The sequence below is a fragment of the Platichthys flesus genome, chromosome 2, assembly GCF_949316205.1.
Source record: "Platichthys flesus chromosome 2, fPlaFle2.1, whole genome shotgun sequence".
In the NCBI taxonomy this organism is placed as follows: domain Eukaryota; kingdom Metazoa; phylum Chordata; class Actinopteri; order Pleuronectiformes; family Pleuronectidae; genus Platichthys; species Platichthys flesus.
Genome location: NC_084946.1, coordinates 25,820,221 through 25,845,527, shown reverse-complemented (window position 1 = coordinate 25,845,527; position 25,307 = coordinate 25,820,221). Strand labels below are relative to the sequence as shown.

Here is a 25,307-nt window from a genome sequence, read left to right as displayed (position 1 = left end):
ACTTTGTTATCCTGTAGGAAGTAGTCAATGATTCATTTGATTTGATTTAACATGGTAAGTACTCAAAATTTATCTTCCAAAACTTTTAAATTGCCGGAATTGTATAAATTGATTTGCAGATGTATAGAATAGAATCTCCTGCTCAGAATCAGCGAAAGCTTTACGTGGATTGTATTCGCAAACGTTTTTTTTTAAACAGAATAAAAACAAGGCAAATGTTCAAGCTGGAGAAAACTAGAAGCAAAATCAAAATTAAACAATTAACAGTTGATAAAGTTATTGGTGAAGATCCAGACAGAAGTGACTTTATTCTGGTGTCCCTGGTAGGAGGTAAGTGAAGCTATTCCCTTATCAACCAGCAGATGTCACTATACACTAAAGAGTTAGAGTCCATCATCTTGGTGGAGGCCTTGGCTTCCTTAATGTGGTTTCCTGATGTTGTTTGGCATTAATTGGTGACAGATCAATCTCTAGTAAATCAATGGGCTGTCAGTTAGACAGAGAAACATATTTTAATTAAACCATTATCCAGAAATGATGCCAAATTCAACAGCCAATATCTTGGTTCTTTTTGGAAGCTGCTTCAAATCACATTTCGCTGATCACAGCTTCTCGACACCAGAAGTTTCTCATTCCTGCCTCGCTGACAGCAGCAATTCAAACACACTCACGGGAACGATGAATGTGATGGAACCAGTGTGAAAACGGGACAGAGTCTGTGTGTTTTCTTTTCCCTCTCCGTCTCTGTGGGAGGCCGAGGCTGTCGAGCAGCAGCCAGCTCCCTGAACACTTTGAGAAACTCGACACCTGCAGGCTGCCTTCATCAACTCTACCTCCACCTGGAACTGATATATGCAGTCTACAGAAAGTAGGACCAAGCTGGAGTACAGTTCCATGAGTTAATTTGACTGGTTTGTCTTTTTAAATGAAGACTGGTCGTGCTGTGGGTGGGGTGGAGGGGAGCGACCCCTCTCTCTCTCTCTCTCTCTCGTTCTCCAGGAAACATATGGAACAGATCTGCTGGTTGGCCAGGCCTCGTTCTGCCACGTCTCACAGCCAAACGCACGGACAGAAAGCGGTCCTAGCTTCAGCACAGTTACCTCCCTTCACCCTTTTCTTTTACTATTCTCACTCTTCTACTTTACTCTAGTCATCACCCATCCACGATCACTCTCTGCCTGCCTCCCGTCCTGCACACACAGGAGTCTTTCAGCTGGTGAAGTGAGTCAGAAGATTAAGTTCATGAACGACCGTGAGGACGATTTGAATGTTAAATCAGAGCACATGGTGGTTTTGTCGCCATCTCCTTCAAAGTATGAACTTAACAGCTCTGGGACCGTCCCGTTCCAAACACTTAGTGAGAAAAATGCAGCTTCTTTCCCAGAACAAAACAAAAAGTATGAGTGTCCATAACTTGATTCAGCAGCAGGTGACCTGATGGATATTTCACAATATCTTTTCATTCTGCAGTTCTTAGGAGGTGGAGAGATGTTTCAAAATATGGGCTTACCTTTTAGAGCGGTTTCTAGTGTATAACTAATTAAAATGGATAAGTTTCTAGTTATTTGCTTTTATTTGTTTTCTGTTTTTCAGCATCGCTTAAATAATTTTATAAAAAGCATTACTATTATGTTATATGCAGTAACTGCTAAGTAATCAGCGCTGCACATCAAATTTGTCGAAAACCTTCTATGACCTGAATATATAAACACTTATGATCAGTGATCTATAGTACGGATAATCTCCAGTCTTTATAACAGTAGAATATTTTATTTTATCCATGTGCAGCTTCTGTTTTATTCCTACTGTGAAAATGTCTTCTGTGAAACAGGTCTTTTAATTTACTGTGAAACACTTACTCAAGAATTAGTTCAGCTTTCAACCATCACGGCTCATTTACTTAGAATAGAAGAACATTATTTCCCCATATCTGGGATAAGTCGTCTCCATCCTTCATTCTTTGGTCACTTTATTGTTATTATGAGCTACTCTTCATCAGATTCTGCTATAATTCAACGTCTAATCATGAGTAGCTGTAACGATGCAATATCCCCACATGTTCACTTTAAAGACCCGAGGACATAAATCACCTCCCTTTCTGCACTTAGAATATTTTAAATCCAACAACAACAAATTCAGAAGAAGTTTCCAAGCTTCTCTCCTCCTTTTTCCTCCTCTTCATCCTCCCTTTGCCCAATACACATTTTTTTCTCACTGTGGATTTCTTCTTGTATGAGCCATAAATCAGGACCTGCCATATTAGACTATGATTATTGATCACGCGCACAAACACACCCACACACACACACACACCACAACCGTATGCAGCACTTTATCTGTCACACACCACATACCAACATCAGAGGCAGTTTAGAGTCAGCATTTTGCCCGAGGACACTTTGGAAGGAGAACTGGAGGAGCCAGGGATCAAACCACCGACCTTCTGGTTTGTGAACGTGCTGTATCTCCTGAGCCACAGCTGCCCACATGGTTCTCATCTCAATCATATGGCTGTCGAAAGAGTGATGTTGACCATGGACTGCACAAAAAGATGGATGACAAGACAGCTCTCCAAAAATGAAGATGAATCCTCTTGATCGCCCCCTGGTGGCTGGCTGCAGTAGTTCAAAAACCCAACTTCAACTTTATTCACACCATATGGGCCAAATTAAAAAGTGAAAACGCATTTCAGAAACAATTTTGGTTTTTCATATAGTAATATGTGATGTCAGTTTGTTTTAAAATATATATTTCTATCAGTTCAAAGTTGGATTATTTAAAACTAGATTAGTTTCAGACTTGCTGTTCACAAAGTTCACAATCCTATCTGCCTTGTCACAATAAATTGACTTGAGCTTTAATTTTAAAAACTTGGCAGCATATTTGAGTTGGTTGAAAAATGAGACTCAATCCTGCTGAACTCCAGTTCGATGGTAATTAGGTATTTAAGTGTATGAAATATTTTCCATGAAGGAAATGTTGGGAGAAACATTAGGATTTCATGGTTTGCCATTTTTGACATGTTTGTCTTCAGAGTGAATGACCTTGATTATACTGTGATCCTGGAAGAAGCTGGTCAAAGGCCAACACACGTGGCAGAGGAGGCAGAGGGAGGGACGGAGTTCAGGTTTCTACAGTATAAACTAAGGAGTAAGTGGGCACTGGTAGAGTCATTAGGCAGGAGAGGACCACTGTTCCCAGTAGCACCTCTGTTTAAGGATCCTGAAGCCTCATCAATCACTTCACAACTTCACTGATGGATTCAAGCCCACTGAAATATCACACTGCTTTTTTTTATTCTCCTTCTTAAAAATGATGTTGCACCAATTAAAACACTTACTGGTCCACTAGTTCGAAGTGGGAGTGTAACGATTGTGAAACAGAGACTGAACCTGATCACAAATGTCAACAATCAAAGGCGAGGGAACCCATTGGGCCCAACCCTCTTATTTTTCATTTCAGAATTAAGACTGTAGTACATCTAAATAATGAAATGATAACTATTTAATATAAGCTTCCCCTCAAGAACGCTACAGGTGAGTCCTTTCTCTGCAGAGGAAACATAAATGCAGCTCGTACAACACAACATATGATGGTATATATTGTTTGGTTAGTGACCCTCGGTTGTACAGTACCTTTTACAATGCATTGTGGGATACAATGAGTCCTCTACAGAATGGTAAACTCATTATATAGTGTGCAGAGAATAATTTCGGACAACTCATGACACAAGTAAAACTTCAAAAGGACTTCCACAATGAGCTGGCTTAATAATAAAAAACACTTTCTCATCGAAGGTCCCCAAGACAACATGGAAAATAATTAAGTTATTTTGTCATTAAGTCAAATGATGTAATCCTGACCACAGTCATAAAGACCCTCACAAGGATGAAAGAGCTTCACTGCCAACAAACCCAAATATCTAGTGAGGCAGCGGCTGCCCAGACGTCTGTGGACACTTTCACAGAAGAATCAAACACTTCAAGGTGCCAACACCGCAGAAAAAAAAACCTCTCAAAAGTTGGAGAAAAATTGGACACTTAGTCTGTCAGCTCTCATTCAACACACATTCACTGTCCCAAAACACACACACAGTCACACAACTGAAACATACACCAGCAGCTCATCCAGAGCAGCGCCAGGGCTAAATGAGGCCAGTGGAATTAAAATGTTTAGAGGCGACGACTGAAAGGCCTGTTTGTTCATGGGAGAGAATCCCAGCACTGGTGCTTTCTCCAGAGAAAAGACTGACATGAAAAATGAGCAATGGGGACAACGCGCCAACTGCTGTCTGGCTCTGAAGTGGAAAAACCTGGCCGATGAAGAATGTGTGTGAGTGTGAGTGTAAGTGTGTGTGCGTGTGTGTGAGGGGGAGAGGGGGAGAGGGGGAGAGGGGGGTGGAGATGTAATTGAAAGCATCAAATAGTCAAATAAAAAGTTAAGGAATACAAACACCTTAAAAATCAGTAGCTACTCAAGTTGTTACCAAACTTGAGTTTTAACACTGAACCAGATGAATCCTTCACGTATAGTAAAAACTATTCAAGCCAACTAACAATTATTATCAATTTGAAATATGCATAATGTATAATAATTAGTTCCAAGGACAGAAACCATGAATTTGATTGTTTCACATTAAACCCACAGGATTTTGTTCAGTTGTATCACCTGTGTTCCTCCTGATTCATCATTCAGGTAAAGGTGAAATGAAGAGAAACTGAAATAAATAAAAAGAAACTGATTAACATGATACGATACATATTTGTCTACAATTATTAATTATTACATAAAGAAGAAATTATTTGCACATAGAAATAGTTTGGATCCGCAATGACACGATCACACATTATGAGTTCAGCAACATTAACTGTGTAATTCTGAACTGAAAAGTTTCTGTTACAAGCAACAACTGATAAGTACGATGGATGAGTTGTGATTTTCAATTGATCCTTAAATATTCAATGCAGAGTTAATCTGACCGCCATCTTGATTGTTGTGCACCTGATGGTATATAATGCTTTGCTTTTGCCACAATGGGGCATGTCTATGGGTAAAACACGTGTGTTCTGGAACGTTAAATGGTGCAAATAAAAAAATTGCTAATGTTTGTGCCAATGTGTGCTTGTGTGTGTTTGCATGTGTGTGAACATGTGTGCATGTACTTGTGTCCATTCCAAATAACATTAACTTTAATTAGTTTGACCAATATATTGGCTGCCTATGACTACATATATATCTTATTTGTGACTCTTATTTAAATCAACAGAACATAGGCAAAAAGATGGTTGTCGTAATTGGTTGTCGTAATTCACAGTGCTGACATCATCAGTGTCTTCACAACAAGTGTAGTTCAAAATGAATGGGTTCATTTTAGGCTTCATGAACAACTCAGCCAGAACGCTTACAGGTTTATGCTGCACTTCTCCGGGTCCTCAGAAACAACCAGAGGGAGTTTGTCAAAAACAATTCAAAGAAAAGACACATTTCTTGAGTCATGGCTCCTTCGTGAACAGGAAGGAATTCACAGTTTGCAAGAGTTATCTTTCTTTTCAGAGAATTTACTGACATTTCTGCACTACACAGCCTGAACACCTGAGAGACGGCTATCCTGCAGCGTTAATAAATGCACTAAAACAGAGAGGAGGGTAGAAATAAAGAGACAGACAGAGAAGTCCAAAGACAGACCGTCGTCAGAGTCGCAGACGCTGTTATTTTAGCCAGTAGTGATCCTAAAGCCAGAGCTTTTGAAGAGCAGTCCAATAAAAAGAGATTTTATCCAGATGGAGTCGACTGCTGCAGAGACGGCCGTGCACTCCACAGCACAATTAGCTCGGAGGGAAACATTCACGACCACAATGTCCCATTAAACAGACATAATTACATTAACATGGAACTTCCCAGAATTCCCCTGCCTACACACACACACATGAAAAATGCATTGGATTTAACCACAAACAATTATATAGACGAACTGTAAATGTAGTAGGGAGAAGACGGAGTGAGCTACTGTCCCGCTGGATGATTAAGATTCAGAATGAAAACAGTTTCACTGGCCAATACAACAATTCACCCCAGTCTGCATCGATAGATATCCAAGAGATAATTAAAGTAATTTAATAATTGATTTAGCAATCTACTTTATTTTTGCAATCTACAGTGTGTTCAATTAACATAATAGGCGACAGAAAGGAAATTGGCAACTACTAAATAATTAATTTCGACATAAGTCAAAACGCCAAAAACAATCTTTTATTTCACCTTCGAAATTGTGAGGACTGAATAGAGACACAGCTGTAATGTCTCATGTGCTTTCAGGTGCTAATGTTAATGTAACTTCTACTGTTTGCAGAAAATTGTGAATCTTAGTTCTGAATTTGAAGGATTCTCATTTGACCTGAATCGTCCAGACCAACTAGACTCAGTCTTTAACAGTGTTGTGATCCTGTGACTTTCAAAATAAAAAGCCTCCTCCATCTGTCTGCCTTCATCAGGGAACAGAGAACCTCGATACAAAGGAAACCAGTCAATAAAGAACACTGTCCATGTGTCCCATTATGCTTTGTCCACGCACCTCTCCCTAACAGATTTTGAATTAGTCCCATCACACTTCATCTGAAGACGGTCAGAAAGACGAAAGTGGGACTCATTAGTTTTTATGAGGATATTAATAAGATGCTTGATGTCAACAAGAACAAATTGATTCCAGGTGGTAAAGAACTCAACACTGCACAGAATGAAGAGCACAAACTACACACATATTTGTTACGTGTTTAATAACAACTAATTTGCATTCAGACATGCACACTAGATAATCTCCTGAAATGATATCCGGAGGGCTCGTATGTGAGAATGCAAAAGTGGGATTGGATTGATCGGTGGAGGATTTTCCTTCAGCCCCAGTGTTTGATCTCATCCCTTTATTTCACATGGGAGAGCAGAAAAAAACCCTTATAAACATAATTCTATTCTGAATCATTTTCAGCAGCCTGGAAACACATGTTGACTCCCAGCTCCATCTGTTTTTATCTCTCAGCAGGATGAACACAACACAAAGAGCCTTTATCGTCCAACTGATGAAGACGTTAAACACTCAGCTGTGAAATGAGACCTGAGGGCCAATCACGGTCACTAAAATAATCAAGGGCTCGATTATGAACCCCTGATATTTAATATCTAAACTGGTTCAGATTCAACGTGAATCACTTCGGAGCTAACGGTAAATTGTCCTTCAGCTTCTCACTGGGAGAGGGGGAAAAAAACGCTGGGATAACAACTCCAGAAGTCATCAGAGAACAGAGAACAACTATCCAGAACCACCGCAAACTGGAACCCAGTCAGCCTATAATACTCTCCATATGTCTCATACTGGTTTAGTCCAAACCGTCATGTCTCGGTTGACAGTTTAATCAGCGCTGGTTTCTTTGAGTCCAGTACCAACAGAGACCATCATGAAGACACCAACACTGCCAACCGCACACAGATCCAAGACAGCAGAACGACTGGATCAGAGGGAACAAAAGAACTTGTTCTATTCACCAGGATCTCGGTTTTTACACTTTTTAACTTGAGCCTGTGTTTGTTTGCAACTGCACCAAGTCCATGTGTTGTTAGATCAACGTCATTAAATAACTCATTCATAAAACTAGAATTGCATCTCGCCAAGGCCCAACAGTCCCCTTAAATTAAAACGAGCCACATTACGATGCTCAACTACACATTGGTGTCAGATAAAGGTTTCTAGAGCTACTGGTTACCATTCAGTGGCTGATTCATTTGAATTCACTCTGTTAATCAACAGTTCCAGGGAAATGTTATGTTTGTTGATGTTTATTTCTTGACTTAGTAAACAAACCCTCTAAGGACCAAGCTGCAGACCTCCACAGCAGATGGAAGACGCCATTTATCCATCATGTCTCACCTCTGTCCTGTGTCTGCCCCACATGAGAACCAGAAAATACTTACTTACATTTTACATTATTATATATTTGATCGTTCTAAGCATTTCCACAGGACACACGAGTAGTTTGGGTTATTGAAAGTTCTTTCAACTTTCGTCAAGGACAATCTTATAAGTACAAGAGAAGTGTAAGAGCCTGTTTATCCAGCTAAACTCAACTCAAACACTCCAGAGGACGCTCATAAACACTGAGGTGGTAAAAGATGCTTACATGCATTTATCCTACAACCCATCCATGAAGTTCAATAGATGCTGATACCAATGAGAGTTTATGCCAACTTATCCTGGCCTCCTTTATATCGCAAGGGAGTGGTGTCATTTTCCAGATCTTATTTCCCATTTCATTTGAAGTTCAGTACTACAGACCTGGCCACCCGTCCCCAGTGGAACTTAGTGGGAGTCCCTTCTTCTGGGGTCCTGATGTTTAAGTCAAGAGCTGATAGTAAACCTCAAGCTGGGATAACAACTACCAGGCTTGGGGAACTGTGAACTGGCTCTTTAAGGTAAACAGTAAAGTTCGTTAATATCCGGTTCAAATGCTTCGGACATTTGTGTTCACACATACAGCTCCGTCAGGTGAAAGCAGCCTCTGTCTGGGTACCTTCATTTATTTGTATAGAAAGGCTGCAGACAGAGGTGTGGCAACTCACCATGATGTCACCAATTTGTTTGTGAACTGTCGTTTTAAGTTTGACATCTTGTCCCCTGCCATCTTGGTTTTTGATACCATTAATAACTATTTTAGGAGAAGTGGGGGGATAGAACCTGACTGGAATGCTGACTCTCTTCAACAGAAAGTAGTCTGTCCGAAAAAAAACATGAGATTTATTACTTGGAGCCTTTTTTGGATTTTATATATAAAAAGGTTAAATTGCTTAACAGGTCTGACGATAGAAAAGTTTGTGCATGACCAGTTTTGAAAGTGCAACAGCCAATGAGGAGACTTCCTGGTGTTATCTCAAACTCAGACTCAACTCAGTCACCGGCCTTCAGGGATGTTGAGCTGGACTTTGCCCAGTTCAGCCAAAAAACAAGAGAACAACAGAACTCAGTCTCTACCCTCAGACTTCAGGGCCTCCCTGTTTAAAAAGAGTAATCATTTTGACACCAAATATTTTGGGACTGAGGAATGTATTAAAAACAAAACACAATTCAACTCCAATTGAGGATTTGCCACACTCTAGCCTGAGAAAGCTGATATATCTATTGTAATGGGGAGATAACTGAAAGCAGGATTCAGTCCAGGCCTGAATGATCAATTCCTGCACCTACTATATAGTTTCATTCTAACAGCAGTTTATTAGCCATCCTACACAGAACGATTGTAGCATGACAGATTCATATGTGCAGCAGCATCCCTCATATATCCGGTCTTCCTCCCTAACCCAACATCTGCTCAAAATCTGGCTCTGACAACAGAAACATCCTGAAGACACAGCAGTTTCTAGTAGATGCTCGACGGTCATTTTCCACACAGCATTACAGTGATAGAACACATCAGCTAAACAGGTCATCAAAGCAATGAGTTGTATAACATGATCCTTCATTTTGCTTCAAGAATACATTTGACTGGAATTACCAAGCTGCATTCAAACTGTATAGTTCTTTGCCTTGTAAAATGTCTATAAGATGATAATGAGAATAATATCAGGTGGAAAAGGGCCTTAAGTTACAGGCAATGGAACATTATGTGTGTTTAAGGAGAAGGACTAATGTCAAAAATACTACAAAAGAAAGTCCATTTTCCTTGGAAACAAAATAATTGCCAACAAATTCAGTGTTAATAAAGATATTATGTGGAAAAGATATTTTAAATGTCAGTGAAAATAATACCCTGCGCTCAGGGGAAAGCGTTATGGATATAATAAGTCTATTGTTATTAAAACCAAAGTGGTGGTCTCCTTGTGGAGGCTCCATTTGTTCTGTTTTAACCATCAGGTCGTCCTCAAATCATCTGGGACTGGATTCCACGGCTGGAAGCCAGTATGTGAACCCAGACTCAGCATAAGGGAAATGATTCAAACCTACAGTAAATAGGGAGACAGAATACTTCTCCTGCACATAGGTATACTTAGAAATGGAAAAAGATAGACCTCCAGTAACACAGACTTCGAAACTAATTTAATTTAACATTGTTAAAGATGAAACGTGACTGTGGGAACAACTCATGCATCTCTCTAACCATAAACCTAACCCCATCGTGCTGCACTGTCCTAGCAAATTACCTGTAGTAGCATTTAGATGGCAGTATTTGAGGAAGTTGAGGTGGATGGAAAGACGATAGCTGTGTCCCCATTAAGGGGCCACCTCCTTTAGAGAACGTGGAGCATGCATGTGGAGGACAAATTTTCGCATTCGTTTCACCACCTTGTCCTGCTCTTACTTTGGCATTGTGAGCTACTTTAAGCTTCAGCACTTATTACAGCCCAGACACCCGGATAGGCCGCTCATAGCCGGTAAACCCAGGAAGGAACTTTCGTAACTCAGGAATGGAAGGACACATTAATCTACCACATTTGAAGGAGCCCTTGAAATGGGACATCGCCCTGATGCAGTTGCTTCCTGTTTTAAAATGGCCGGTTTATTTCTATAACTGACGATATAGGATCATCTAAACTTAACCATTTTTGGGCCTGAATCTAACCAATATTATAACGATATATAAAATGGTTTTACTGTTTCAAATGTTAAGTGATTAAGGGCAACCTTTACAAGACATGCTAAATCAAAATCTCTGATTATAGCTTTGATTTGGTCATCACCAAAACACATCCGGCTATTCCTCTTTCTTCACCAGCTATTCTTTACCTTTGATTGGTGCTGGTCAGGTGGTTAACACTGGATTTATCAGAGCTTGATGTCTAGAAACAGCTTCCTGTTTATGAGAGAATGAACCATCATTATCTTCAGGTCTGATTCCTCTCCTAACTTGACATGGAGCCTAATAAGTTAACTTAAAGTACTACATTAAACCACTTAATAAAAAAACACAAAAAAAAACACTGCATTACATAGAACGTTTCTGAGCTTAAATAAAAATACGCACTGTGGGGCCCAAACTTGCTGACGGCACCCCAGAGCTGACGGGTGGCTCCGTCACGACCAAAACACAGAGCTCTCACTCGTGGGCTAATGCATCATGTCAGTTGTCAGCCAGACCCATGCAGACCAACTCAGCTTAATGTTGAAAGCTCTGCAGTCAAATGGGAGTCTGTGTGTGGAGGAAATCCCCACGTTGTTTGGTCTAGGCTGGCTTCACTCTGCTTCTACATGTCGCCCGTTTACACCTGTCACCCTAAAACCAAGCTCACGGTAACCACAGCAATATATAAAAAATGTTGTTTTACTTATCATCTCTTTCTGCAGTTCTTTGTTTCTTTCAACTGAAATCATATACAGATATAACACTCACGAAAAAAGAGGTGAAGATATCTAGAATTTTACAATATTAAACACAATAGATTGCTCGAAATAATAATACAAGCAAATATAAAAAAGCTTTATATTGTCAGTAATTTGACAAATTTGATAAGTTCTCCAGCCCTATTTCAACACTGGGCAAGAAACGTTTACTAAAAGCCATGGATCAAAGCTCTCAATGCATTTAAAGACGTTTAGGTTTAGATTTATCATCTTTTCAATCTCAAATTATTTGCTGGGTTGTTGTGCTCATTTATACATTCACCATCTCATCCACAGTTAGAAACTTTTATTTTGCTTCTCAGCATTTCCTGATCAAATTGCAGCATACGTGAACAAAATGAAGATGTATCAATGTATTGTCCCTGAGCTGCATTTCCAAGTTTTTAAAAAGATTCACTCGTGTTCACAAACACACATGGAGCAAGTCAACATGACACATGTAATTTGTGTTTAGTGTGTTGTTGTGGGTGGCTTTCACCATTGGATTCCCCCCATTTTATTGTGCTGAGGAATAACAGTGAAACCACCCTGACAGCTCAAATCTGGTATAGAAAATTTGTAACAGTAAAAACATTCTCCAGTTGCTGGCCCTTTTCCCAGAGTTGTAAAAGTTTAAAGGTGTTCATAATTGCTAACACACCTGTAACAGTCCGGTCTCAGGTTCCTTGGATGTTTATATCTGGGCCCCCTTCTTTTTCCTCTCCTCTTGAAGGCTGAAATAGTCACATGTTTTCTATTTAACGGTTTTGCCGTGAGACCTCAGTCTTTGCTCTTTCACTCAGCTTGTTTATGCAGAAAAAGTGTCTCTCGTCCTCTCGTCTCCCCATGTCTAGGGACAACAGCAGAAACAGCAAATTCTCAAGAAGTGCTCTGGGGAAGCCCAAAGTCCCACTGAATGGACAAGCAAGGTTGAAATCAACCTGAAAACAGCTGGACTCGAGCAGCTGTTGAAGGCACTGAGTGAACACAGTCCCTTCCATTTTATTCTAAGAATCTCTTGGCCTTTCTGTTTTGGAAACTTCTCCCATGCTTTGCCATTTCCAGTAATCCTGTCATTGATTCATTTCTGGCAGGTTTTTTCTTGTTTATTATATTAACTGTTATTTATTCATTTGTCATTGCCTGCACAGCTCTTCAGAGCCCTTTGAAAAGCAGGGCTGTAGAGGTCTGATACACATTAAACCATAGCGAATCACTGATTAAAAGAGATGAACAGCCCAGATATGACTTGTCCAAAATGTTCTCCCAATATCTGCAAGGGATTAAAGTTCATTCAGATCACTGAGAACCTGCTCAACTTCTCCTACCATCTGCAGAAGCATTTTTTTATTATTATATTATTTATTTATTATATTCAGTATTATTCTTATTACATTTTAAGAAGTAGCTGATTTATATGATTCTATCTGTTTTTAACATGTGAACTTCGAATAATGTCTGGACCCAATTCTCGAGACTCTGCCCTTTCACACGTGCAAAACACACAACCCGATTCCGACTGTGTGACACGTGTTCACACCTTGAGGAAATATTTGGTTTTGGCCTGGAAATCGTGTGCACGGGGCCGGAGTGACATTAACACCTAATATTACATCCAAACTACTCACGTTCCATGAATCAAAACCACTGAACCTCGTTAGTCTCATGAGGTGGTTATGGGAATTGATGAGGATGCCGCCTGGACACGTTTTTCTAAAGGATTTTCTTGCCACGTGTTACTGGGAAACTTCAGGTTGAGACCCATAATATGCAGGAGAGACTATATGACCCATCTGTTTGGGGAACAACCTCGGAGAGCTGCACAATCCAGCTGAGGAAGGGGCATCTAACCGCTTGTCAACTCTAAAGTCCATTCCACTAAAAAAATCTATGCAAAGACAGGACAAACCTTAACACAGTTTTTGCTTGTCTGCAAGGTAACAGTATATAAGGCAATCAAATGAATTATACCCATCAGAAACAAATGAAAGGAAGTCAGAAATTCTGAAAGATGAGAAGCATCTGACCTTAGGAACAACATTCCTATTCAAGACACTTAAGCATCAGGAAGGAAGCAGCAGACGCTGGAGGGACAGTCCTGTCTTCAGTCTCACATATTCCTCAGTTGGTTAAGACAGAGCTATGTGTGTGAGAAACCCAAATTAAGGCTGTACACACAACGTACCACTTTAAAAACCAACAGGACACGCATTAAGGCTGAATGTACGGAGTAACACATGCCTACAATTGAACAAGTGTTTATAGATTTACAACTGTTAGGGGAACGAGGGCACACGTAATCTAAACCTGTCCACTTTACTTCATGCTTATAACCACAGTTTAAATCCACTTCCTGGATATTACACACGTAATTTAACATCCAGATGCGTGACAAATCAAAGTCTAATCCATCACAGGGTGTTAGTAACTATGGTTTATCTCAACAGTAGTTTCCCAGACCTTAAGAATCCAGAACACTGCATTGAAACTGTTGTAGAGATCCCCTCATACGGTGTTTTGATTCATAATGATATTGTTCAACACGTCCATACAAAAGAAACAACAAGGAGATATCCAGAAGGACCCCTAATTGAATGAAGTGGCAGTAGGTGAGTCATTGATGGTTTATAGATGGGCAGTAGGTTATCAAGCCGAGTGACGGGTCCTCAGAGAGGGAAGGTGGTCAACACATTTGCTGCCCGTCACAGGTACATGCACAGCTAGTAGCCAGTCAGATTTACCTTGAGCCTCAGCGTACCCTCAGGTTTCGGCTTTTAAACGTTATCGTGATTAAAAGGCTGAAATACCCGATGAGCCCAAGGTACAATTGAAGATTATCAATTTTGTTTTAATATAGTTTCAGGCAGATGTCCGCCCACAATGAGTGTAAAGGTTTCTTCCAGTTAATGAGGTGTAGAGGGCTGCTCATGGTGGGAAATGTTGGTCTCCTTGTTGGGAAATGTTGGGAACTGAACGGTTTATTATAATTCATTCTTTTTGCCATTGATAGTTTTTGTAAAGCACTTTGTAACATTGTTTAGATAAGTGCCCCCAACAAGTTATCATTATTATTATTATAAAGCAGAAGCTTCTGGTTTTATAACTACCTGCCTGTTGTGAACACTAAAAACTTTATGGATATTTCAACGGCACGTCACATTTAATTGTACCGTCATCATTTCAGCTGAGAAACATTGCTTTTTCTGCACAATTCAAATTGTTTGATCATTTGAGAGTTGTGTGGGCGCTGAGTGAGATCTACAGTAACTTCAAACATCAGTCAATTTGAGAGGAGTTGTCCGCAAACCAAAGAAAATTCTACTACTGGAATTGATCACATGAATTAAGCTGCCAAATGTGTTGCCTGACCAACGGCTCAAAGAGAAACAGAACCAGTGAAGAAGGAGAAAAAAAACGAATGGAGCCTAATGAAACATAGGTTTGTTATAACGAGCTATTACTGAGCGGTTAGGCAGAGACCACAGAAATTCCTCCTGACAAAACACACTCACACTGTGGTTGTAAACTTTACATTTTTCTGCTTTCTCTGCAGTTTTGGCTTAACGTGTTTTTTCCTGTACACATTTAAGCAACATTTAACTGAAAAAAACAGACACTTCATTCTCTCTTTTGACTCTTTCCATGTGTGTGTTTTTTTTGTGTGTGTCTACCTCCCCGTGCATCTCTTGTCTGTGTGTACGTCTCTCTCTCAGAGCAGATGGATGGTGGGTGGTCAGGGAAGGGTTAAGTGCTCTGCTCTATAAACTCTAAGAGTCTGCTGGAAGCTACTGGTTCAGTCTTTAAATCCAGTCATTTGACACATCCCAACAGGGGCTGTAGCTGAGAGCACCCACTGACCCAAACTCAGGCTTTGAAGCGAGCTGGTGTGTCAGCATCACACCGCTGCGGACGGCATGAGGGCTTTCTTATTCACCTGTGTGCTGGTACCTTGGCTGATGGCATCCACGGCCAGAGGGCTTAACCAGAACTCCCAGCTGATATCAGGATCTCTACCTGGCAACGAGCTGGACACATACTTCAGTGACAATTTCATATCAAGGAGAGCTCGGGTAAGAACTTTCTTTCTTACATCAATCACACTTTTCTGCCAGGAAATTATCAATCATCTGAATAATAAATTAAGCTACAATTTACTTTTAAATCAATGTATTTTTGCAGTGCCTTCACATAATCAATCAATTATACACCTTAATTAGACATTGCCTGTTTTATAATTTGTGTTTATGTGTTTATGCCACTCACCTGCAGCACAATGTAAAAAGACAATCTTTACAATTGTGACTGTTGGTGAGTTAGTAAGGTCAAATGAAACTGAGGTAAAAAAGAAAGAATATTTATTTATTTTTAAAGTCAAGAGAAATTTTATGTCAGGGAAAGAAAAGAATAGATGAAGAAAGGAGCCGCAAAATCAATAATCCAGGCACTTTTTTTTTTAAACTAACACACACACACACACACACACACACACACACACACTTTAATGAAGAACTTTTTAAACCTTGCATTCCTCTGGTGTCCGTTCCCCCTAACCATAACTTAGCCTTAATCATAAAAAAAACAATTCATGCACAACTCTAATTCTACTTCACACATCACCTTATCCAGCACCTCTGACATGGTGTTTTGCCTCCAGGCTTTGGTTCCAATGAGGAATACCAATGAGGTGTTAGCTAAAAAGGTCTTAGAGACATATAACACATATTTATAACATACACCTTGTCATGTCTAGCATGTTCTTTCCCCACACAAGCCAAACCCTGAATCAACCACACTCACCCTCAGCTAACCACACTAAAAATATTTGGATGAACCAAAACCAAACTCTGGTCTCGTTCGTCCTCTGGGAGAAAAGCTACAGGATGTGAAAAAGCCACAAACAACCCAGAGAGTGAGAGGGAAAGAAGTAAGTGTGAGGGAATATGCCTATGAAACTTATCTTGAGTTTTACTGAGTCAAACCCTAATTTGGGAGCAGCTGTTTTTCATAGAATAGTGTGTCTGTGCCAGAGCCCTCAGAGTCAGACCCCAAACCCTCCTGCTGATAAACCTAACCACTTAGGCTTAGGTCTTAATCCACGATGTAGAAGGTTTTGATTGGTCTAATCAATTCAGGGACCAGAAGCAGGGTTGATGGAGGACTGGTAATCTTACTCAGGGAAACTTTGATTGGTTGCAGCAATTTAACTGGACTGAACTCAGACTTTGATGAAGGAGGAGACGCTAACTCTAAGATTCCTGAGCCCAAGTAGCAATGCAAGCTACCCAGGTATCTCGGCTTAGCTATTTTAATTCGCTAGAAGTCAGATCCAAAGCCCCAAACTGCTCAGGTTGAGGGATGAAATTCATGACATCCTCCAAAAGTCTACAAATATACTGCTAAAAAAACGATGAATTACCCAGACATGGTTATTTCTCCCCCAACAGATAATTTATGAGGAACTTCAGTGTCTGACATCAGAGCCAGCTGTGAGAAGACAGCTGCAGAATGTAATGCAGATTGCTTAAGAGCTCTGCAGACCAATATATCCAGGGAATCAATGTTGGATTGATGATAATAAAGTTTACTGAGCCTGTTTTCAGGCTATGACAGATCTGTGTCACAAATCACAGCCTCCTCATTATTTTCCGGCAGACTGCTGTGTTAGCACAGCACAGGACAAGACGGCCAAATGAACGCAGAAAAATCATCCAACCACTTTTGTGGAAACATCATGCGAGGACACACTTGCAGAGGCCAATCAAATACATCCAAGCACACATTCCTGGAAAACGACTTTGTAATATGAACAAGGTTCTTCGACTTTTTACATGGAGATAGTGGAAACAACGGACCAAGTGAATATCGTAATGAAAAATGCGTGCACATAGTTTTATAACCTGTTATTTAGTGTGGTGGTATCTGTAATCTCTGTAACTCAGGGATCTGATGCTGGATTCAGATTCAACGCCTTACTTGTGTTTGAAGCGAGACACACACACACACACAAACACAAACACACACACACCAAAATTCCCTTTTTCAAAAGTAGCTTCATTACTATGGAGGACCATACATGACATAAGTAAAAATAAATAAATAAATAAATGTATAAATAAATACAGAAATAAATAAATAAATGAATAAATAAAAATGGAAATAAATAAATAAATACAGAAATAAATAAATAAATATGTTAATACCAAAAGAAATGTCAAAAGAAATGTCTTAAATATATTTTAACATTTATTTTTTCCCTGATACATTTCCTTTGCATTTGCAGTGTCCTTATGCTAATGAGAAAGGCGGGCCTAGCCGCAGTCTCATGCAGGATTGGTCACAGGAGTGTAATGATCCAGCCCTACTACTTCTGCCTTTCAATGCTGGTGTCCAGTAGCTGTTTGCAGCGTTGAGCCAGTTCACACTTAAAATGAACTAGTTCAAGTTCAGAGGGTTAGTTAAGGTTATTTTTTATTGGGATGATTTAGGTGTCAGTAGTCCTGACTGTGAGCGTCACGTCTCGTGTTGTAATGAGCACAAGGAGCGAGCCGAGAGGAGAAGGAGGAAACAGAAACTCCAGCTCGTTACAAACCACCTGCAGCTTCTGCTCTGATCATGAAGCCGCTGATCTCTGAGCAGATGTGACCAGAGAAACTCTGTGTTTCCACTGTTTCCACTGTTCCAGAGTCACTAACTGCCTGCTTCACGGTGAAGAGATCAAGTCTCAGTCACTGCCCGTGTCTCTGAGCGAGTGTGTGACGGAGCGCAGGGGCTGTGTGTGTGTAGCTCAGTTGACCAATCCTGCTCGAGACTGAGGTTAAGCCCGCCTTTCTCATTAGCATAAGGACACTGAAATGTGGAAATAAATAAATGTGGAAATAAATAAAAGTTGCAATAAAAGTGGAAATAAATAAATAAATGTGGAAATAAGTTTAAGACATTGATTTATTTAATTCTGCATTTATTTCCATATTTATTTATTTATTTCCACATTTATTCCAACTTTTATTTTTCGATTTCAGTGTCCTTATGCGAATGAGAAAGGCGGGCCTAACCTCAGTCTCGAGCAGGATTGGTCAACTGAGCTACACACACACACAGCCCCTGCGCTCCGCCACACACTCGCTCAGAGACACGGGCAGTGACTGAGACTTGAGCTCTTCACCGTGCAACAGCCAGTTAGTGACTCTGTGGAACAGTGGAAACAGTGGAAACACAGAGTTTCTCTGGTCACATCTGCTCAGAGATCAGCGGCTTCATGATCACAGCAGAAGCTGCAGGTGGTTTGTACCGAGCTGGAGTTTCTGTTTCCTCCTCCTCCTCTCGGCTCGCTCCTTGTGCTCAGTACAACACGAGACGTGACGCTCACAGTCAGGACTACTGACACCTAAATCATCCCAATAAAAAATAACCTTAACTAACCCTCTGAACTTGAACTAGTTCATTTTAAGTGTGAACTGGCTCAACGCTGCAAACAGCTACTGGACACCAGCATTGAAAGGCAGAAGTAGTAGGGCTGGATCATTACACTCCTGTGACCAATCCTGCATGAGACTGCGGTTAGGCCCGCCTTTCTCATTAGCATAAGGACACTGCAAATGCAAAGGAAATGTATCAGGGAAAAAATAAATGTTAAAATATATTTAAGACATTTCTTTTGACATTTCTTTTGGTATTAACATATTTATTTATTTATTTCTGTATTTATTTATTTATTTCCATTTTTATTTATTCATTTATTTATTTATTTCTGTATTTATTTATACATTTATTTATTTTTACTTATGTCATGTATGGTCCTCCATACATTACAGTCTGAATGGCTTCTTAGTCATAATCTATTAGATGCAACAATCCTCCACAGGGGTTTAGTGTTTACAGAATATTCACATCGGTCACACCTCAGTGTAAACCAGGGTTCAGGTCCGACAAGAGAAAGTCAACGATCATGCATTTCATCCAACCACGACATGAAACCTCACCTGCAGACCTTTTTTAACTGTACTGGCTGAAGAATAGCTAACTTATATTTAACCCATTGTAGTCAGTGTTTCTTTCGGTTGACTGTTTTGTGGGGGGCAGGTGGTTTAGGGTTGATGGTGGAGGGCGAATCCCTGTTGATGTAGATCATGTGGAGCTAGGAGTAGTATTTCCTTTCTGACGGCCAGGTAGGGTCATTGCCTGTCCTCCTATGCTCGTCAGGGCAGGAGAGCTTCTAAGTGCTGTGGCCAGGAGTAACTCCTCCTAACCCAGACAGTGTCAAGTGTTGTACTGATGAGTAAATTAACAGGCTGTGTGTTCTCCTGCAGAGGGCACTGCCTCCTGCTGATGAGCCTGATGACAGCCCGATCTCTGAGGGAGCAGACGCTTCAGGTAAGAGAGAGAGCTGTTTCCCGTCCTGCCTGCATCAGTCAGATTACTCAGGGCCTGAGGTCTGTGTGTTGACTTTGTGTTGCAGACCTGCCCACCTGCCTGCTGTGTGTGTGTCTCACTGGCTCTGTGTACTGTGAGGAGGTCACTCCAGACATGACTGCTGTTCCCATGATGCCTAAAGAGACAGCCTACCTGTACGCCCGCTTCAACAAGATCAAAAAGATCAAAACCAAAGACTTTTCTGACATTGGTGAGTCTAGAAGACATTCTGCATTACATGACCAAAGCTACAGAATCTAGGTCGGACGTTTTAGCTGATATCTGGTTTATATTTTGGTTGGCAACAAGTATTTGTGCAGTTCTTCAAACATCTGCAGAGGGACAATAATACTGGAGGATCAAATTGTGTGAATATCCACACAGGGCCAACAAGTTGAATAATGAAGATTCAGACAGCTACAGAGATACTAACATACCTAAAGAAAGGGAGAAATCAAAAACATCTACACGTTTCTTAGCTGCTTCTCTCCCATCTGCACACAGTGACTCTGAAGAGGATCGACTTGACGGGGAACCTGATCTCGGAGATTGAAGATGGCGCGTTCTCTAAACTCACCCTGCTGGAGGAGCTTTCTCTGGCTGAGAACCGACTGGTCAAACTTCCAATGCTTCCTGCCAAGCTCACCGTCTTCAACGCCAACAACAACCTCCTCAAAACCAAGGGTGTCAAAGCAAACGCTTTCAAGGTACACACCATCCCTTCCAACTTTTTCAAGAGTAACTAGAAACGAAAGAGGGAAAACAAAGCACTTTTTAAAAAGAACCAGACGCACAATGCATCTATCTCTACGATTAGTGAGGGATCTGCAGAGAGATAACAACCAAAAAACTTCAGGTTCCGCTCAGCAACATAACACAGTAGATTTCCGTGACCAGATTATTGACAGCCGGGACTTAAAAGGACCGGGTAGGTGTGTGTGAACAGTGAAAGAGACAGATGTGGAGAAAGGAAGGTGCATTAGTAAATAAGTTGGCATCCTGCTTTATCACTTTTTGACTCATCCTGACCACAAAACACAAAACTTTCAAGAAATTTGACCTGAACCCACTTCATCTGTGGGTCAAACCGTACATCACCACGTCTGTGCCAAAAACCACAGTTCCCAACACACAGCTGTGGTTAGACAGGAGATATTTGTAGCTGCTAACCTTACCCCTTAAACCACAAACCCTTACATTTGTTATCAAAATTAACCACATCCAGACTCCAGTTCCAAACTTGATGTAGAGACATGAGATTGATATCAGTCTTTTCCTCTCACTCTCAGAAAGAAAACAGACAACATATTTTTTAACATGTTATGGATCCACATAGCCGAGGCTCACGATTTTCATAGTAAATCTGGTTTAATCTTTAACAATCGATGGCAACTGTTTAATCCACTGATAATGTGGATTTGTTTCCCCAATAGAAAATGACCAAGCTGACTAACCTATTCCTGGCCGACAACCAACTGGAGGCTGTTCCACAAATCCCAGAGACTGTTCGGATCTTACATCTACAGGTTTGTATCTTATTCACACAAATAAATTGACTTAAAAAAACACTGACACAATCTAATCGCTGGAACAAGAGGTCCTACATTTAATTAGATAAATTACACCTATACCTTTTTGATAGAATTTTATTAAAAACCAGGTCGTGCAGAAGATGGCTCCAAAAGCTAAGATTCGATTTACTCTGTTACATCCCTGTGTTGTTTTCTTTTCCACCAGAACAACAACATCACCCTGGTGAACAAAGACACCTTCTGCAAGTCCAATGACACCTACTACCTGCGACTGAGCCTCAGTGAGGTCCGTATGGACGGGAACCCGGTGATATTGTCCAAGTACCCCGACAGCTTCACCTGCATGAAGGTGCTGCCTGTTGGACAGTACCGCTGAGGAGGCAGATGTTTTACTGTAGCCCCCTCTGACGAGGCAGTTTCCCCACAGTGCTTAGGGGTGGGGATACTGTGACGTTCTGGATGCTGGGGCACTGGTCCCATTGTGTCAATGATTTACTTCAGCAAACCTACAAACAGCTTGTGACATTGTCAGGTCGAAATGAAACCATTCACCGGACCGAAGGAGAAGAATTAAACAAATCCTTCTATGGTGGCTATTATCAGTCTATGGGGGGGGGGGGGGGGGGGGTTAAGAGAAAGGAGTTCAGTGAAATTTTCACATAAATTGGTGCAGAACTACCTGAGAAGGTGTGTGAAGACAGAAATATGCTTCCAACTAGTTTGTCTGACCTTGTGTAAAATCAGTGCTTCAGCTTATTATGAATGTCCTTAGTGAAAGGGAGGTGAAAAGCCTCATGGCCTCATCCCTCTTTTCCTTTGTGCATCACAGTGCAGTCTATATACATTAAATCATACAAGTGATAATAGCAAACTTTCAGACAGTGTCTCCTCCAACGTGTTTTAGAAAAAGGGATGGAAAAGCTTAAAAAAGCTGGAAAGTTAAAAAGCTGCATACCTTTACACCTCTGTCAGCTCGTCTGTTTTGTATCTAGCGAAGACTTTGATTTGGCCAGTGGAAAAGGAGACTCTGACTTGAAGAGACACTTTGTCTGAAGCATACAGAGGTATTCACACCCAGGAGACGGATAATCCAAAATATTCAGAAAACACCACAGCTGAGGTGTCTTCTGAGCGTCTTCTACACAGGTGGCGTATCACCAGTAGCACTAATGTAACCCTGATGTGAATTAGTGGCCAAGCACCATCGCCTCCACAGCGACAGTCCAACCTTTAGTTTAATTTTGACCTGACGCTGTTCTACCTGGATGAAGGAAACAACACAAACTGCTGGTTACACTGAACAAACTCACACCTGCAGCCACAGGTCAACACAATTACAGATATTATTGCAACTTTCTAAATATCTCTGCTGCTTTTAACAAGTATCGTGTACAGTGTAAAATCTCTCATGTGTGCATACCTCCAAAAGAAGGTGAACAGAATTCCTGGATGCACCATTTATCCAGATATCATTTTATGGGTTCTTCACAAATAAGGAATGGAAATCAGTTCAATCGTTTTTGCATAATCCTGGTCACTAAACAGACAAGCGCTGAGGACACGTTGAACCGCCAACAGGAATCATCTGCAAATACTTCTCTCATTAAGTGTTGTCAGAAGAAATTAGACATATACTTCAACACTCTGGGCTTTGCTCACTCACGGTGTGAATTAATTTGACTTAAAATGATTCCACTACTAATGTTTCTCCATAGAGGCAATGGCCAAGTAAATCAGTCCAGCTGCAGGCTTTATTTCAAGTATTTTGAGACTTAACTCTACTTTGTTCTTTTTAATTTATAGACTCAAGTTGAAGTGACCTGGGGAGCAACGTAGCTATGATCTATAGTAATGTGAAAATTAATCTTTTTTAATGTCTTTTTTGAAAACTGTCTGGCTTGTGTCCCTAGCACTTCCCTTCCAGTAATAACAAGAAGTTATCACTGATGTGAATAATATAGTGGTATACAGGAATACGTGTATGTGACATGGCTTGGTTTTTAAGATATTTTAATAAAGTTAAACTTTTTTTTAATTAAAATGTGTTGGAGTCTCTTTAACACTCAAGGATACATGTTTTTCAATATTTTGGGGGAAATGGGAGAAATTCAATAAACAAAGACATAATCCATTTATTATCTACACCTGTTATCCATAGAGAGCTGCGGAGAGCTAGAGCTGATCCCAGCTGACATGCATGAGCGGAGGAGTAAACCCTGGACCAGTCGCCCGTGTTTTCCAGGCCAGACTTATAGAGACAAACAAACGTTCGTGCTCATTCTCCAAAGCTGCTTTCAGACATGCACGGAATTCTGAACTTGTCCTGCAGCCCCCAGGTAAAGCGTCTGGAAAGTGTCTGAGTGAGCCCCGGTGAGAATAAAGGAGAATAATATGTGGAAAATTCCCAGCGAGCATGTTGATGACATTTCTAACTAACACACTGGACCCAAAACAGAAAGATTACAAATGTCTGAGGAGGAAAAGAGGAGCCATACACGTAGAGGACATCGACAAAGATGTCAACTTGAAGGAGAGGCCAAGATTCAAGAGCTTTCGGCGATACGGGTCGATGCCAGAGTCAATGTGCTATAAACAAAAAACAGGTAACTTGGCAGCAGAATTTAAACATCATGTCCTGCCGCCTGCACACTCTACCCAGGTGCCACCCCTCGTCTGAATGCTGGAGACACTGTCCTGTGGTGAACACGTATGACCCAGACAATCTCCTGGTGCTCATGTCTGAATCAGCTCAATTAATCTAACATGCATGTGTTTGGACTCTGGAAGGAAGCTGCATGTTTGTGTGTCTGTGTGTAAATATTTAAAGATAGCACCGTTCAGTGGAGGAATGCTAATCGGTGATTGGCCACATATTCCTAAACGTCTGTCGTTTAAGGCGAGTACGTAGCCAACCGACTGGCTGGTTTAAGTCGTGGTCTACCACCAACAGAGATGTTATGATTCCTGGCCTGGATTGGATTTGTGAATGCTTAGTTTTGTATTTTTGTATTTGTTTATTCCTCCAACTGCATTTTAAAGTCTGTGTGTCATTAAAGCCCGGAAATCAGCGTCAAAGGCACAACCTCCATTACAGCTGAACAGTTACAAAGGGAATGATATATTTTTCCTCAATAACACTCAAGGAAATGCAAGTAAAGCAAAATTAGAGTTTTGAGCACACAGGGCCGTTATGGAAAATGTGGGTTAATCCTCCTCGAGTCCAGCCAACCTGGCAGAACTTCACATTCTCAGAGTAAACACCAGAATAGATTCCATATTGCCTCTGCAGCGTGATTTACTATGACATGTTAGTGCTTCCTCTTCATTACAGTCCCAGGCTGACATTTACTACGTCCACACCGGTTCACACCCACTGCATGGATCTGAACTTCTCTACTCATCGATAGGACTTACTCTAGAGGATGAAGAGTATCCGGTCTATCAGTCTAAAGAAGCTATAGTATCTTGAGTATGTCATATTGATGCATACAACCATTCATCCATCACCCAGCCAAAAAGCTTCTGTATTTCTCTCCTTATTTACCCATAAATTGGCATAAATACATTTTTCCAAACTAACGATCAATTTCCCAGAACTTCTGAGAAGAGTTCCATGAAATTAACCATTTTAATGTTACCTGCACCGATAGAGGAGAAGGCTTTATGAAGGGACACAGACATGATGTTGTTAAGGCTTCATTTGTATATTCTGATTGAACCTACAACAATTACTGAAATGATCAGACTCTGATCTTTTGATAGATGTATTTTATTTCCAATGCATGGAGCAGTTTACAGTTAAAGTTCTACAAGAGTGTTCGAGCAGTGTGGGTGAAACTGTGAGTGGTGTGGGGTCATCTCAGGAAAAGTTAAAATGTAAAACCTGATGCCAGGTCATCGTGGACCACAAAGAGAGAAACCCAGACCTCCAGGTTTGACCCTCTGACCTCTCGTTGGACAAAACAACAAGGCTCCTCCTCTGATGGACGAGGGTGAAACTCAGCAAG

The 25,307-nt window shown here is 40.7% G+C and overlaps 2 protein-coding genes across 3 annotated transcripts in view; one reads left to right on the top strand and one right to left on the bottom strand.

The window, feature by feature from the left end:
- The window catches only part of cenpp (centromere protein P), a 70,573-nt gene that overhangs the window by 36,666 nt on the left and 8,600 nt on the right, over window positions 1-25,307 (bottom strand). The gene's annotated exons all lie outside the window — the stretch shown is intronic.
- On the top strand, window positions 15,174-21,898 carry ogna (osteoglycin, paralog a). The gene is made up of 6 exons (XM_062408376.1): window positions 15,174-15,429; window positions 19,666-19,729; window positions 19,815-19,979; window positions 20,273-20,475; window positions 21,202-21,294; window positions 21,506-21,898. Exons 1-6 carry the CDS (start codon window positions 15,274-15,276, stop codon window positions 21,674-21,676), a joined length of 852 nt encoding a protein of 283 aa, XP_062264360.1. The 5' UTR covers window positions 15,174-15,273; the 3' UTR covers window positions 21,677-21,898.